Consider the following 13,180-nt stretch of genomic DNA (forward strand, 5'->3'; position numbering starts at 1 on the left):
GATTCCCTAGGACATTGGGCTGGATCTGGGCATACGCCTTTACCAGCTTCAATCTTTGGGTTTGAATTTGGTCCACGCATGCTACTAGAAGTGCTGCCTGGCATCGGGATGCTTTGGGACTGGTGGGTGGCCAAGCCTGGTGCTGCATCTTGAGTGGCATCTGGGGACCCCAGCACGATGGCTGTTCTGCTCCAGGAAGGGAGGACAGTCCTGCGCCAGAGTTTGGGGAAGTTAGGAGGCAGTAGGAGATAAATTTAGTCTTTTCCGCTGTGCCTGCCGACTGCCACAGAAACACATGATTCCCCAGTGCTGTTCTGGAGCAATGAGAGGGCTTTCCCAAATGTGATGTGCGCTCACATAAGCACCGTGCTTGGTCAGCAAGCAGTGCTACACCAGGACCACCGACAGTCAATGGCAGGGCGGCTACGGTAGCCACAGGGATGGGGAGGCTTCAGCTCTGGCTTTGTCTTGGCACAGGGAGCTTGGGGTACCTGCGAGGCTGCAGTCCCAGAGCAGGGCTCCCTGCCACCCCCTTGCCTCATACAAGGAGAGCTTGATCTCCATGAGGACCCATCTCCTTCTTCACCCCACCCCATCTCTCTCAGGTCCTGCAGGCACTTCTAAGGGCTGATGAGAAGCCAGGGAGCTGTCAGGTAGGAAAGCAGTCCTCAGGCCAGAGGGGCTGCAAATCAAATCCATGCAGTGTTTGGAAAAGCCCAGCTGAGCTCCCCAGCAGAAAAGCCACCATGTGGAGCATGAACCCAGCCGTGGCTCCCCCAGGGCGCCTTCGTCAACCCCTCTTTCCCATCAAGCAGACTTGAAGCTCCTTGCCTGTCGCTGGGATCAAAGGCAGGGGCTGGGGTGGGAGGCAGGGGTGTCAGCTGGGCCACTTGTGAAGCTGATTGCGGGAGCCAAGACCTCCAACTTGAACCCGCTTTTTTTTTCCAGCCCGCAGGCATCCTCACACGCTTCTAACGTCTCTGCTTCGGCACCACAGCTGCATCTCGTTTCATCTCCAGTGAGGGAAAGAGGCAACACCAAAGCCAGATTCGCCCTGGGAAGGCTGGAAAAGCAGCTCCCCCTCCGGGAGTGCCGGGTCTCAGCCACTGTGCTGGTGGCAGCTGGGGAGCCCCGGGTGCTGGGGGTGAAACCCAGCCCCACTTCCCAGCCACAGCGCTCCCGGCACCAGCTGGAACAGGTCATGTTCCCACGGTGCTTGGTGCTATTTTGGCAGGATCAGGGCTGTGCCTGTCCCCTGGCAGCTCACGGGATGGTTTGAAGCATCGCTGTAGCGCAGGATCTTTTCTGGTGGGGAGGTCACTGGTAATTTTGGACCAGGGAAGATGCACGTGCGGAGCTATCTGGGAGAGACAACTGTGCTGAACAAAAAGAGCTCAATGTTAAGAGAAGGTGGTTTAAACAAAATCATAACACACTCCTCCCCCCAAAAAAAACCAGTTTCTGGGCTCTCAGGAGCTGCTAGACTGATGCGTGACCTGCACCGTTTGCTGCCTGTTGCGCTGGGGCCTGTCCCCACAGCAGAGCATGGGAAGGCTGTGGGGATGAAGGCTGCTGGACAGACGGAGGTGTTGGGGGGATGAAGGCTGCTGGACAGACTGAGGTGTTGGGAGCACAAAGCTTTGCCGGAGGCAGTGCAGCATCCCCTGGCTTCACTCCCCACCACCACTAGGACAGCTTTGTGGGGACCTCCTGAGCACGGATCTGCAGAGCTTCCCAGCAAAGTGCTGTGGAGCCATCGCTGGACTTCAGGAAGCCCTTTGGAGGGGCCGAGAGGGACCACACAGCTGCCGGTGCCCTGGTCTCAGCTACTCATAGCTTCCTCCAAGCCAGCCCCACCAGCCAAGTCCCTGGGGAACAAGTGTCTCACACATCATCTACAGAGGGAGGAGCGCCACCTCCTGACGCCAGGCGCCCTCTTGTACCCGGGATTTCAGGATGAAAAAGGATTAGAAACCACTTTTATGGGTTCACCCTACTGAATCGAGCGTTGTAACAGTCAGCAGCCATCACTTCAAGAACAAACTCACTGTAGTCAGGTATTGGGTCCCAAGCCAAAGCAGCTCCTCCTGCTAGAAACACACCAAGCGTCTTCAACAAGGGCAGCATTTCTTCAGGACTGCTTCCTTCTAATTAGGTACTAATTGACTAAAAATTACCTCCATTACCATTGCCACTTCAAAACACATTCACCAGCTCACCAGCCCTCACTGGAGACCTCACCACAAGGTTCGAGTTGGTAAAATTAGGAGCTTTTAAAGATTTTCATTAGGTTGGCACATAGCTCATCATGGATACTCATTCCCAACACCTCACTGTTTATCGCAATAATGCCAGTTCCCCCTGAGATGCCTTCCTGGTTGGATTAAAGCAGCAGTAGCAGACAGGGCTGGCTTAGAGCCGGGCACTTGATAGCCAGCTAGCACATACGCGGCTTAAAGTATCCATCTCAGGGCCAAGCAAAAAGACCACCTAAAGCTCCCTAATGGGCAGGAAAACCTCACCCTTCAAAGCAACTCATAAAATCTTGGCCACAAGATGGACAGAGGTTGGAAGTTCCGCTTTCCCACACTGGAGGAATACTAGCTTAGGGCTCTTCTCTGCCTACCTGCTGATTTGAGACTTGGGAAAAGAAAATAAAAGCAGAGGGTGAGACCTCTCTCTCTTGTTACACTTGGCTGGGATCAGGCAGCAGGTTCATGTGCTAAATGAGGCTGACAGGGAGCCAGTCAGCTTGTGCAGTCATCGAGTCTCGTTTCTAAGGAAACAAGGTAAATGTTTTTCCTCCTCCTTGCCACCTTTAACTCTTAAAGAGGTTCCTAGGCATCACCACAGGAAACATTCTCTACCTTTCCCTCCTTTCAATTAAATGAAATAGCATCAAATTGTGTCTGTCCCAAAGCAGCACTACACATCCGTGTGCGGATCCAGAGGGTTATTGCCTTAATTGCTGACGTCTCCAATTATGGTCAGTGAAGGATACACCAGCGCAGTTATCTAAATTTACATGTGCCTCAGTCCACCTCCATTCCCAAGCGCCAGTGATCTCACTGTTGCGGCTGGAGGCAGACAAGTGCTCAGGGCCACTGCTGCCTTTCTTGGTATGAGGCTGCAGCTGCCCTCGCTGCAATGCTTCCATCAAGACTGGTGCTACACAGAGCCAGTCCCACGCACAGGCGCGACATCTCATCTGCCCTTCACCACTGCACTGGGCTAGGAACAGTGGCCAAGCTGTCTTCCCAGGAGCTGACAAGAGTATTCCGAGCCCTGCAGTCACACACCAGCAGCACTCAGCAGCTCTCCTAGGAGCAGGATGCAGAATAGTCCTCCCCTCCCTCCTAGACAGGACCATTTTCTACTTTCTGAAAGGCAGAGCCTTTCAGCAGGGATGGGAACTGGATGCAGGAACACCAAGCTGCTGCGAGCTAGAATTTTTATGTTACCTGCTGCCTTCTGCTGCTCTCAATAGCATCAAACCACATCTGTGAACGGTGCTCAGGTTACAGACCCTCTGTCATTCAGAAACTGGAGGGTTCCCATGGCAACAGCCAGCACCAGCCACCTACCCAAAATTTAGTGATGTCTCCACTGCCTGAAGTAGTTTCATTAATTTCAAATCCTGCTTTGATTCAAAGGAGTTCTCTACCCACCCAGGACATGATTAACGCCTGGAATAATACCTCTGTAACTGCAAACACATTCAGAGCTCCTGCTGCTTTAATGTTTCACACAACCAGAGAAGCCTTGCTCTGCCCCAAAATCTTTGCTCTCCAGAAACAGCAACAGCAGCTTCTTTCTCGTTACAGGAACCCTGCAGTGAGTTGGCTGCTATGAACGAGCTTTATTTGCTTCTGTGGTTTGGTTGGTTCCATGCAAAGGGCCTGCAGTGAGAGCACCAGACTCAACACAGCTATTTACAAAGCAAAAGGCCAAGTTCATGTCTTTAAAATGTTTATTTTTCGGTCTGAGAGAACATAGGCTGCAGGACACGAGACCATTCCACACATTAAGCAGCCTCCTCCTTTGCAATACGATCTTTCTTGAGTGGTCCCTGGAAAAAAAAAGGAACAATGTAAAGAGCAGTCTGCACCAAATACCACATCCCAATCACAATGCTGCTATTTCTTCTCCTCTTACTGCAAAGAAATTAAGGCCAAAATAAAGCCCTCAATGTTGCAACCCATTGGATAACCCAACCCCCACCCCACAGCTACAGGTTTTGTGGGAAAGCTGAACTTGGTACAGCCATGGTGCACAAAATCTGATATGCAAGAAATGCTGGTGCCACCTTGTGGGGAAGCTCCTGTGCAGCCTCCAAGCAGCTGATCCACTGACCCAAGAGCCTCCCACCCAGGACTCTCAGACTTGCCTTCTCCAGCAAGTGACCAACTGGTTATGCCACCCACTGTGAGCACCGCCAGCCAGAGCTGCTCTCAGAAGAAATGCAGTGCAGAGCCACTCCCCGTGGGAGTCAGATGCTGCTCAGCGCTTATTCTGTGCCTCATGACCACATAATTTGTGCCCAAATACAGCAACGCTCCTCAGGCACCAAACACTGCCACAAGGGAAGCAAGACCGGAGATCCCAGTGCCCTCCCTCTGTGGTTACAACTCAAATTGGCAGGAGGGACCGTCTCAAATTGAAACTACACATTTCTTTACATAAAAATGTTGGCCTTGGTGGCAACCCAAAGATAAAGCTACAGAGTGCCATTAGCTGAAAGACAATTCAGACACACAACACACAGCTGCCAGCTTCACCCAGTGTCCTTACCATGAAAGCTTTCTTCTCCTCAGCTGTCTGGAAGCGGCCATGACCAAATTTGGAGGTTGTGTCAATGAACTTCAGGTCAATCTTCTCCAGGGCCCGGCGTTTGGTCTGCACAAGCAGGGACTGCAAGAGAGATGCCAGGTGAGTATGCGGCAGCACCCTTTCACTTCTTATCGCCTCCATGGCTAACACCTCATAAGTCACTCTGACCTCACACCTCAGGTGCTATTATGCAGAAGGAGCACTTGCCAACAAGCCAGCCTGCACCTTTGGCTTACAACGCTGGAGACTGGTCAGCTCACACCAGAAGGTGAGTCCCAGTCTGCTGGCCAGTGTGCTTACGGCCCAGGAGAATTCTCAAGCCTAAAGAATGCTCTTCACTATGAAGAGACCTGGACTGAATTAACCAGGGAAAGGACCTCATGCCATTTCCAAGGTCATTAATACAAGGTGGGCTGCTGTGCATGGGGCTTTTCTCATGCTACACAAGTTCCCACAGCAGGAAGCAAATCCACACCAGTGGCAGCACAGCTCACTTCAGCTGATCAAGCCCACTTGACAGCAGTCTGTGCTACTCACCTTGCGCAGGGTTAGGACCCTCTTCTTGGTCCCAACAACACAGCCTTTCAGCATGATGAAGTCATTGGTCACCTCACCGTAATGGACAAAGCCTCCCTTAACAAGGAGAGAACAGTTAGTGCTCTGTATAAAGCAGGACCAATGATCATGTGTGCCTACAGCTTGATGTTCTTGCTCTACTTCTGGGTCTCAGCCATTCACATTCACTGAAATCCAATTTCCAGTATTAGCTTTTGCTGGTCAAGTTTCTCAACAAAGCAATTGACTTGTTGCTGTAAGACACTTGCTGAGGACAGCGCAACAAGACACCAACAAAACAGCAAGAGCTGCTTTCCCACAGTTGCTTTCCCTGCTGAGTTATTCCTTATTTACAAGCATCATTTCTAGGTTTGTAACATCTCTCTAGACTATTGCCACATATCAAACGCAATTAGCGAGTTACACAAGTCAATATTGAGAGTGACGAAGCAACACCACCTCCCACAGCAGCCGAGTTTGATCTCAAGAGCTCTTCATTCAATCATTTTGCAAGCCGTATCACGCCCATTTGCCTCTTAAGACTGCAGTTCACAAGCAGACTCTCTGTGCAGCTGCAACAACTCACCAGAGGGTTAATGCTCTTGTCAGACAAGTCATAATCAGTTGACGCATTGTTTTTGATCAGCTTTCCATCCTTGATTTGGTAACCCTGACCGATCTTGTAGATCTAAAAACACCAAGAATTTCTATTTAGCAAAAGGTAGGATAAAGGGCCTAATATCAGCCAAACAAGAAAATTCTACACAGGGTTGGAGAAATACATCTGTTGCACTTTGAAAAACACATGGCTATACAAAAATTTGATGGTTATCTAACATATGGTTACTGCACCAAAGATGACACTCGAACAGAGTGAAATGTCCAAAGCAGAACTCTCCACTCCATTCACTGCTGTGCAGTGAGACACCTTAGCCAGCTCTTGTTTCCTCCCAGCAGTTCAGAGGCACAAACCTTCTTATTGATTTCAGTCCGGTGGTGATATCCCTTCTGACCAGCACGGGCCACAGAGAAAGCCACACGAGCAGGGTGCCACGCACCGATGCAGGCCACTTTGCGCAGACCCCTGTGAGTCTTGCGGGGCAGCTTTTTGGTGTGCCAACGGCTAGTAACACCTGAAAGAAACCAGATCAGCAGTGCTAACTGTTGTCAAGCAAAGATGTCACTAAACTGTTCAACTAGAATTTAAGTCACACTTCAAGCTGCTGTCCCTGAGCAACAAAACGGAACTCAGACCCAGAATCCCAGGAATTAACCACATTTCCTGAAGCACCCTGCTCCTGAACCACTCAGGCTCCTTCTCTCCAGCTGTCCTTGGCTTGTGTTCTCAGAAGGAAGGCAGCATGGAATGACTCCTCACGGATGTCAGGCGCTGTGCCCAGCGCTTATTCCATGGTCTCATCATTGAACAGTGACAACAGTATGGATTTAACCTCCTCAGCTCTTAGTCCACACACTTGTTGAAAACTAAAGGCTAGGATTCCACTAAAATCTATATACTAATCCCAAAGAGGAGAATTTCCACACATTTACCTTTATATCCCTTGCCCTTAGTGACTCCAATGACATCTATCATCTCATCCTGGCCAAAGACACTTGACACAGGCACCTGCTGTTCCAGCTTCTCCCGGGCCCAATCGACTTTCTCAGCAACAGTGCCACCATTCACCTGGATCTCCATCAGGTGAGACTTCTTCTGTCTCAGCGGAAGCAAACGCATCTAGGAAACAAAGGGATAAAATTTAGCTGCTGCTGTTTTAAGACCTTACTAGCCCAATTATCATTCTAGTCCTGGCCAAATCTGTTTTTCCAACTAAACATGTGCTTTTCCAAGATATACAACTTCACCACACTGAAGTAAAAGGCTCTCCACTAAGGGGGAAGGCTGCGTTGTGACTTTAATGACAAGTTACAGTATATGCAAGTTGTTCACTACTAACAGGAACAAAGATTTGACAAGTGTCTCTAATCCCAGAGCCCCAGCCAAACTCCCTCCAGGAAGATCGAGGGGGAAAAGTTCTAAACTGGAAGAAGATAAACTTAAGACTGGACATAAGAAAGATTTTTTATTATGAGGGTGGTTAAGATGCTGGAACAAGCTTTGGATGCCCCATCCCTGGAGGTGTCCATGGTCAGGCTTGACAGGGCTTTGAGCAACCTGATCTGCTGAAAGACATCCCTGCCGACGGTAGTGGGATAGACTGGACGATCTTTAAAGGTCCCTTCCAACATAAACCAAGCTATTATAAGCCTGCTACAGTGAAGGACACTTTGGGTAGGGTTACATTTACAGTTACTTGTACTATATTTAGTGCAGAGGAACTGATAGGAATATCAACAGCAGATGCGATATCACCTTTGCTGGTCTAGTATGACAAACTAATTCTAGTACAACTAGTAATGTCATAACTAAGTGCATAACATAACAGCCAACCTAAATTAGATCTGGCAGAAAGCCTAGCAGAGCACTAATATGTAAGGGAGACACCACCACACCACTCAGCAATGCACCTCCTCCAGCTGTGCAACAGAAACCACCAAAAGCCTCCATGTGTTTGCAGTCCCTACAGACCATAGCCTGAAACAATGCCGACAGCACAAATCCCAGAGTTAAGTGTCCAGCCAGTTTATTAAGGGAGACCATGTCTACATGGCATCAGCACAGGACTGAGTCCAAGAAGCCCTTATACTGGTGTAGTCTTTTGAGCACTGTTTCAGAAGATGGCCAGCAGCCACCCTTGTGGCTCCTCAAGCACCCTGTGAGGACCCATTTTGTACAGAATGAAGAGTACTCATATTTGTATCATGCTTAATAGTTAGCACAAGGTTGCAGGGGAGGGCAGAATCTCCCTACAGAGATAGATCAAGCTTTATGCTTCCTCTCTTGGTTGTTTTCCCTGTACACTTCAGTTCTGCAGCCACTTACCTGAGTGTGAGCCATGACTCTAATAACCTGGCAGTATTTCTTCATGCTATTGAAATCTTTCTCCAACTGCTTTTTGCCTTCCTCGTCTTGCCATTTCTTGCAGTATTTGGTGAAGGCCTTCTTCTTGGACTTGTGCCTTCAGGAGCAGAGCAGAGACACGGTTTGGCTAAGCCCTTCATCAATTCCCCACAGGAAAGCGGGGACGAGCGGAAGGAGCTGCCACCTTAACTGGTTTCGGCTCATTGCCAGCTTCTAAATACTTTTTTCCACTGGCAAGCGGAGCCTGGAGCTCATCAGACAGAGGCAAAGTTGCCAGATCTGAGCGGAGCTGCCATGAATTCCAAAGCACATTAACATTCACAGTACAGAAGACAAAAGACTGTAGAGAGATGTTGAACAATAACAGAAAAAGCAGATCTTTAAAGCAATTGTCAGATGACTGCTAGCCATTTCAAAAGATCGTAACTTCCAACCCCTCCACCCTCCCCTATGCCCAAGCAACGCCTGATGGTAAGGTTGTTACTGTACCCTTGAGATCTTTATTGCTCTAATTTGACATCTTCTCAGCCTGTAAAGATCACAAACAGGCTACAAGCTCTAGACACGCTGGAGCCACACTTCAGCAAATACACATACTTTAAAATTACAACAATAGTGCCGGGAACTGCAATCAGAACACTTGTCTTTCCCTTTCCTGAGAAAACAGGGCTACAGTCAGGACTCGACAATCAACAACAAGCGCCAGAGGCGATTTCCTTATGTCCGCCCGTCGAAGTATCATCATGTATAGCCCATTAAGGAGTTCTCAGGAAAAACCCAACACTGCAAACTCCACACCAAGAAGGGCAGTAACTAATACAATGCTGTCATCTTCCCAGGGCCATTCCTACAGTCTATCGCATTATTGGGCTGGTTTATCAAGGCCAAACACTAATTACGGAAAAGCCCCCTCAAAAAGCTGTGCCAGTATAACCTGCAAACCAGCGGAAAAAATTAAACCATGCATGTGATTAAAGCAACAAAAGCTCTGCTCTCTTACCAATTCTTATAGAAGCGACGCTTACACTCATCGCTGATATGCTCAGCAAAGATGGTCTTGAAGCTGCGGAGACCACGAGGAGTCTGCACATACCCCACGATGCCCACAATGACCATGGGAGGAGTTTCTACTATAGTGACTGCCTCCACCACCTCCTTCTTGTTCACCTCTGGATGAAGACAAAAATACAGCACAGCTATTAACACCAGCATCAGCTACTAAACTCTGTTCTTTCTCATTCACAAACCATGCACGTGAAAGGTTACATGATTCAAGTTCCTACCCAAGGCACAGTATAATTACCAAATATAAGTTATAATTTAAAGCCTTGCAAAAATCTGAGGCTGGCTCAGTAGCATGCACAGACAGAGCTCAATAGGCAAAATGGATGGCAGCAAGTTACACAACAGCACTCAGAACTTAATCAGCAAAAATAACGCCAAACGGAATTTGCTTATGTCCATCCATCAAGAAGATGGCATCACAAGTAGCCTGTTACAGTACAGCTAAACCAATCCACCACATCACTGTGCACATCAGAAACAGGAGCATTAACAAAGTATCACCAGACAAAGTCTTGCTACTGCAACATCACTCACATTGAAGTGGGAGGCATTTGTGTGTTTTATACTCCACCCACTCACGAATTTTGACCCGGGTGAAGTCAAACCAGGGCTAAAATTCAGAGCTACTAACAAACAGTTCATCTTCCCCCACTCAAAGAAAAGGTAACTCCCTCCTCTATCCAGAGGAACATTAATACATACTGGATCCAGGTCTGTCGACTTCACGGACAATGTGGGTCATGCCAGCTTTGTACCCCAAGAAGGCAGTGAGATGGACAGGCTTGCTGGGGTCATCTTTGGGAAAGCTCTTCACCTTCCCCCTGTGCCTGCTACTGCGCTTGCGGGGCAGGAAGCCCAGAGACCCGTGCCTCGGAGCTGAAAACTTGCGGTGAGACTAGAGGAAGAAAATAAGCATTTAGTGCTTACTACACTTAGAAACACTTAAGAGCCAAGGCCAATTCTCTTTGTGCCTTGAAACATGAATATTATGCACCTGCAAGACATTTTGCATTCTAGAAATTATTCTCAGTATCAGCTGTTCAGTTTCTGAATTCCATTATAACATTAGAAGGACAATCCTCACAGCCCAACCATGTCCTTCCTAGATTTCTTTAACATCCCCTCCCTTTCAAGCTTATTTTAAGGCATCACCAACTCCCACTCTAGTTAGAGTATAGCACAAGCTCTAGTATGGCCAGAGCATGTCACCAGAATTTCAATGCACCCCAAAACCTTAGAAAACAGGTAAGTACAGATAACTTTACAATGTCTGTCAATCTATCAGTGACGCTATGGAAATGCTGGGCTCTACTCAGCGAGCTATTCTCTCAACAAGAAACTATGTATATACACAAGTTTATAAAAAATATTGTACAGCTGAATACGGAGCCGATAATCAATAATTAAGAAAAATGCCTGTCTTTTATAAAAATATTAAACACAAGTTGCCTAAAGCAGATTAAGTTCACCAGCACCAGAAGGGGCTTGTTCTTAAAATTACAAATTTTGTGACAAGGCCCAACAGAACCAAATTTTGACACCTGCACAGGACTGAGGGATGGTAACACACAACCTTCGCATATAAGTGACAAACATAAAATTCACAGAATCACAGAATAGTTTGGGTTAGAAGGGACCTCAAAAATCATCCAGTTCCAACCCCCCTGCCATGGGCAGGGACACCTTGGATGTTTAAAGCCCTCTCCAAGCTAGCCTTGAACACCCCCCAGGATGTAGGTGTTCTCTGGGCAACCCATGCCAGTTCCTCGCCATCCTCACAGTAAAAATTTCTTCCTAATATCTAACCTAAATTCCCCCTCTTTCAGCTTAAAACTTTTTACCCATTTACGTCACTAGACTCCATGATAAAAGAGCTCCTCAGCTTTCCTATACACTCCCTTTCAGTACAGGACGGCTGCTATGAGGTGTACCCAGAGCCTTCTCCAGGCTGAACAAGCCCAATTCTCTCAGCCTGTCCTCACAGCAGAGATGCTCCAGCTCTCTGATCATCTTCATGGCCTCCTCGGGACCCCCTCAAAGAGGTCCATATCCTTTCCTTTATTCCTACACAAGAAAGGCGGTGAGCTGCATATCAGGCAGATCTCCCCAACTACTCGCAGCTCCCACCACGGCCTCACTGCCCTCTCTGGAGTAAAGCAGACGCCTAGGTCTCACTCTGACCGCGCTGCCAGCCCTCAAACAAACCGCGACCCGGCTACTCGGACAGGCAGACACTGCAGCCGGGAGCTCTCTAGAAAAATACGACTTCGTTTCTATAAAAAAAGCGAGCACACCCCGACGCGGGCCCAAGCGCGCTCCCAACCGCCCGCACCACCTGGAGGGCCCCGGGCCCGACCCGCGTCCCCAAAGCAAAGCTTCGCCCGCCCCCGGCGCCTGAACCCCGAAATCACCCCCTAGGCGTCTCCCGCAGGGGCCTCGGCGCGGCGGGAGCGGGGCCGGGCAGCCGCCGGGGGCGGGATGGCGGCGATACCCGAGCGATAGCGCGGCCGCGCCGAGGCGACAGCAACGCCAGCACCACCCACCATGTTGTCCCGCGCCGAGCCGGAAGGGCCGGAACACCTTGGGCGAGGGTTATTTATAGGCTCCCTCCCGCGTGATGCACCCCAGACTCGCGAGAGGTTGGAGGGGCGGGGAACTACGGGTGGGGAGCGGGGCCAGAAGGGTTCGGGGGCGGCGTGTGCGGGAAGAAGCCACGTGCACAGGGGCGGTCCTTGAACATGAGGGAACTGGGGTTGTTTAGCAAGGAGGAGTCTGAGGGGGGACGTTATAGCTCTCTACAACTGCCTGAAAGGAGGTTGTAGTGAGGTGGGTGCTGTTCGCTTCTCCCAGCTGACAAGCGATAGGATGAAAGGGAATGGCCTCAAGTTGCAACAGGGAAGGTGTAGACTGGATATTAGGAAAAATTTCTTTGCTATCAGGGTGGTGAAGCACTGGCACAGGCTGCCTAGGGAAGTGGTGGAGTCTCCATCCCTGGAGGTGTTCAAAAACCATATAAACGTAACACTTTGGGATGTGGTTTAGTAGGCATGGGTGCTGTTGGGCTGATGGTCGGAATTGATGATCTATAGGTCTTTTCCAACCTCAACAATTTGATGATTCTATAACATCTCTGTATTCCCACAGTGCTTGGTACACCCCAGCTCCAAGCTCAATCAGAGCCTCTGTGTGCTACTGTTGAACTAATAATAAACAATAATAAAGATATAGATGTTAAAGTTAGGCTGTGAAAGGGAAGCTGAAAATAAGACTCGCTGTGGAACCTGACTGGAGCTGTTATTATTCATGCTATCATTTCTTTTGCTCCATTTTCTGTTGTTCTGGTACATGGATAAGCGCTGTCAGGACAAGACGTGTCTCTGGGGGTGTTGGCCAGCTCAGCTCACATCAGCAAGTTGCTAACGTGGGAGCTGGCACTGCAATGTCTCTTCAGGGTAGGGGTGAAGAAGAGCCGAGGGGAAACCTGAACAGGGAGGGAGCTGGAGGACAGGAAATAAATTATTCACTCTCCTTCCATCGACACTGGGAAATTGGATAGGACCTGTCTGAATAAGCTCTCTCAGACTTCCCTGGATTGAGAACTGTATGAGCCCCTCAGTGGGATAATGGATTGCAGAATTACAGAATGATTGGGATTGGAAGACACCTCTGGAGTTAATCCAGTCCACCCCACTGCTAAAGCAGGTTCACCTACAGCAGGTGGTACAGGAACATGTCCACGTGGGTTTT

At 49.2% G+C, this 13,180-nt stretch overlaps 1 protein-coding gene and 2 non-coding genes across 3 annotated transcripts; all 3 read right to left on the reverse strand.

The window, feature by feature from the left end:
* Nucleotides 1-3,956: 3,956 nt before the first annotated feature.
* RPL3 (ribosomal protein L3) lies at nucleotides 3,957-12,107 on the reverse strand. Its single transcript, XM_054055670.1, has 10 exons — nucleotides 11,977-12,107; nucleotides 10,136-10,328; nucleotides 9,369-9,537; nucleotides 8,330-8,465; nucleotides 6,937-7,123; nucleotides 6,358-6,518; nucleotides 5,972-6,073; nucleotides 5,368-5,463; nucleotides 4,792-4,911; nucleotides 3,957-4,069 (listed from the first exon to the last, which is right to left on the reverse strand). Exons 1-10 carry the CDS (start codon nucleotides 11,977-11,979, stop codon nucleotides 4,025-4,027), a joined length of 1,212 nt encoding a protein of 403 aa, XP_053911645.1. The 5' UTR covers nucleotides 11,980-12,107; the 3' UTR covers nucleotides 3,957-4,024.
* LOC128851054 (small nucleolar RNA U83B) lies at nucleotides 4,445-4,534 on the reverse strand. Its single transcript, XR_008448343.1, has one exon. It is a non-coding gene; the product is annotated as a small nucleolar RNA U83B (small nucleolar RNA).
* LOC128851053 (small nucleolar RNA U83B) lies at nucleotides 6,724-6,816 on the reverse strand. The gene has a single exon (XR_008448342.1). It is a non-coding gene; the product is annotated as a small nucleolar RNA U83B (small nucleolar RNA).
* Nucleotides 12,108-13,180: the final 1,073 nt, after the last annotated feature.

This window comes from Cuculus canorus, chromosome 1, assembly GCF_017976375.1.
Source record: "Cuculus canorus isolate bCucCan1 chromosome 1, bCucCan1.pri, whole genome shotgun sequence".
In the NCBI taxonomy this organism is placed as follows: Eukaryota; Metazoa; Chordata; class Aves; order Cuculiformes; family Cuculidae; genus Cuculus; species Cuculus canorus.

Bases quoted from the DNA above. Each gene is read 5' to 3' on its own strand.
- RPL3 (XM_054055670.1), bottom strand. The intron at 8,466-9,368 runs GTAAGAGAGCAG...CTGCTCCTGAAG, and splicing joins CGTCGCTTCTATAAGAATTG to GCACAAGTCCAAGAAGAAGG. The intron at 6,074-6,357 runs GTTTGTGCCTCT...TGGTGTTTTTAG, and splicing joins GGACTGAAATCAATAAGAAG to ATCTACAAGATCGGTCAGGG.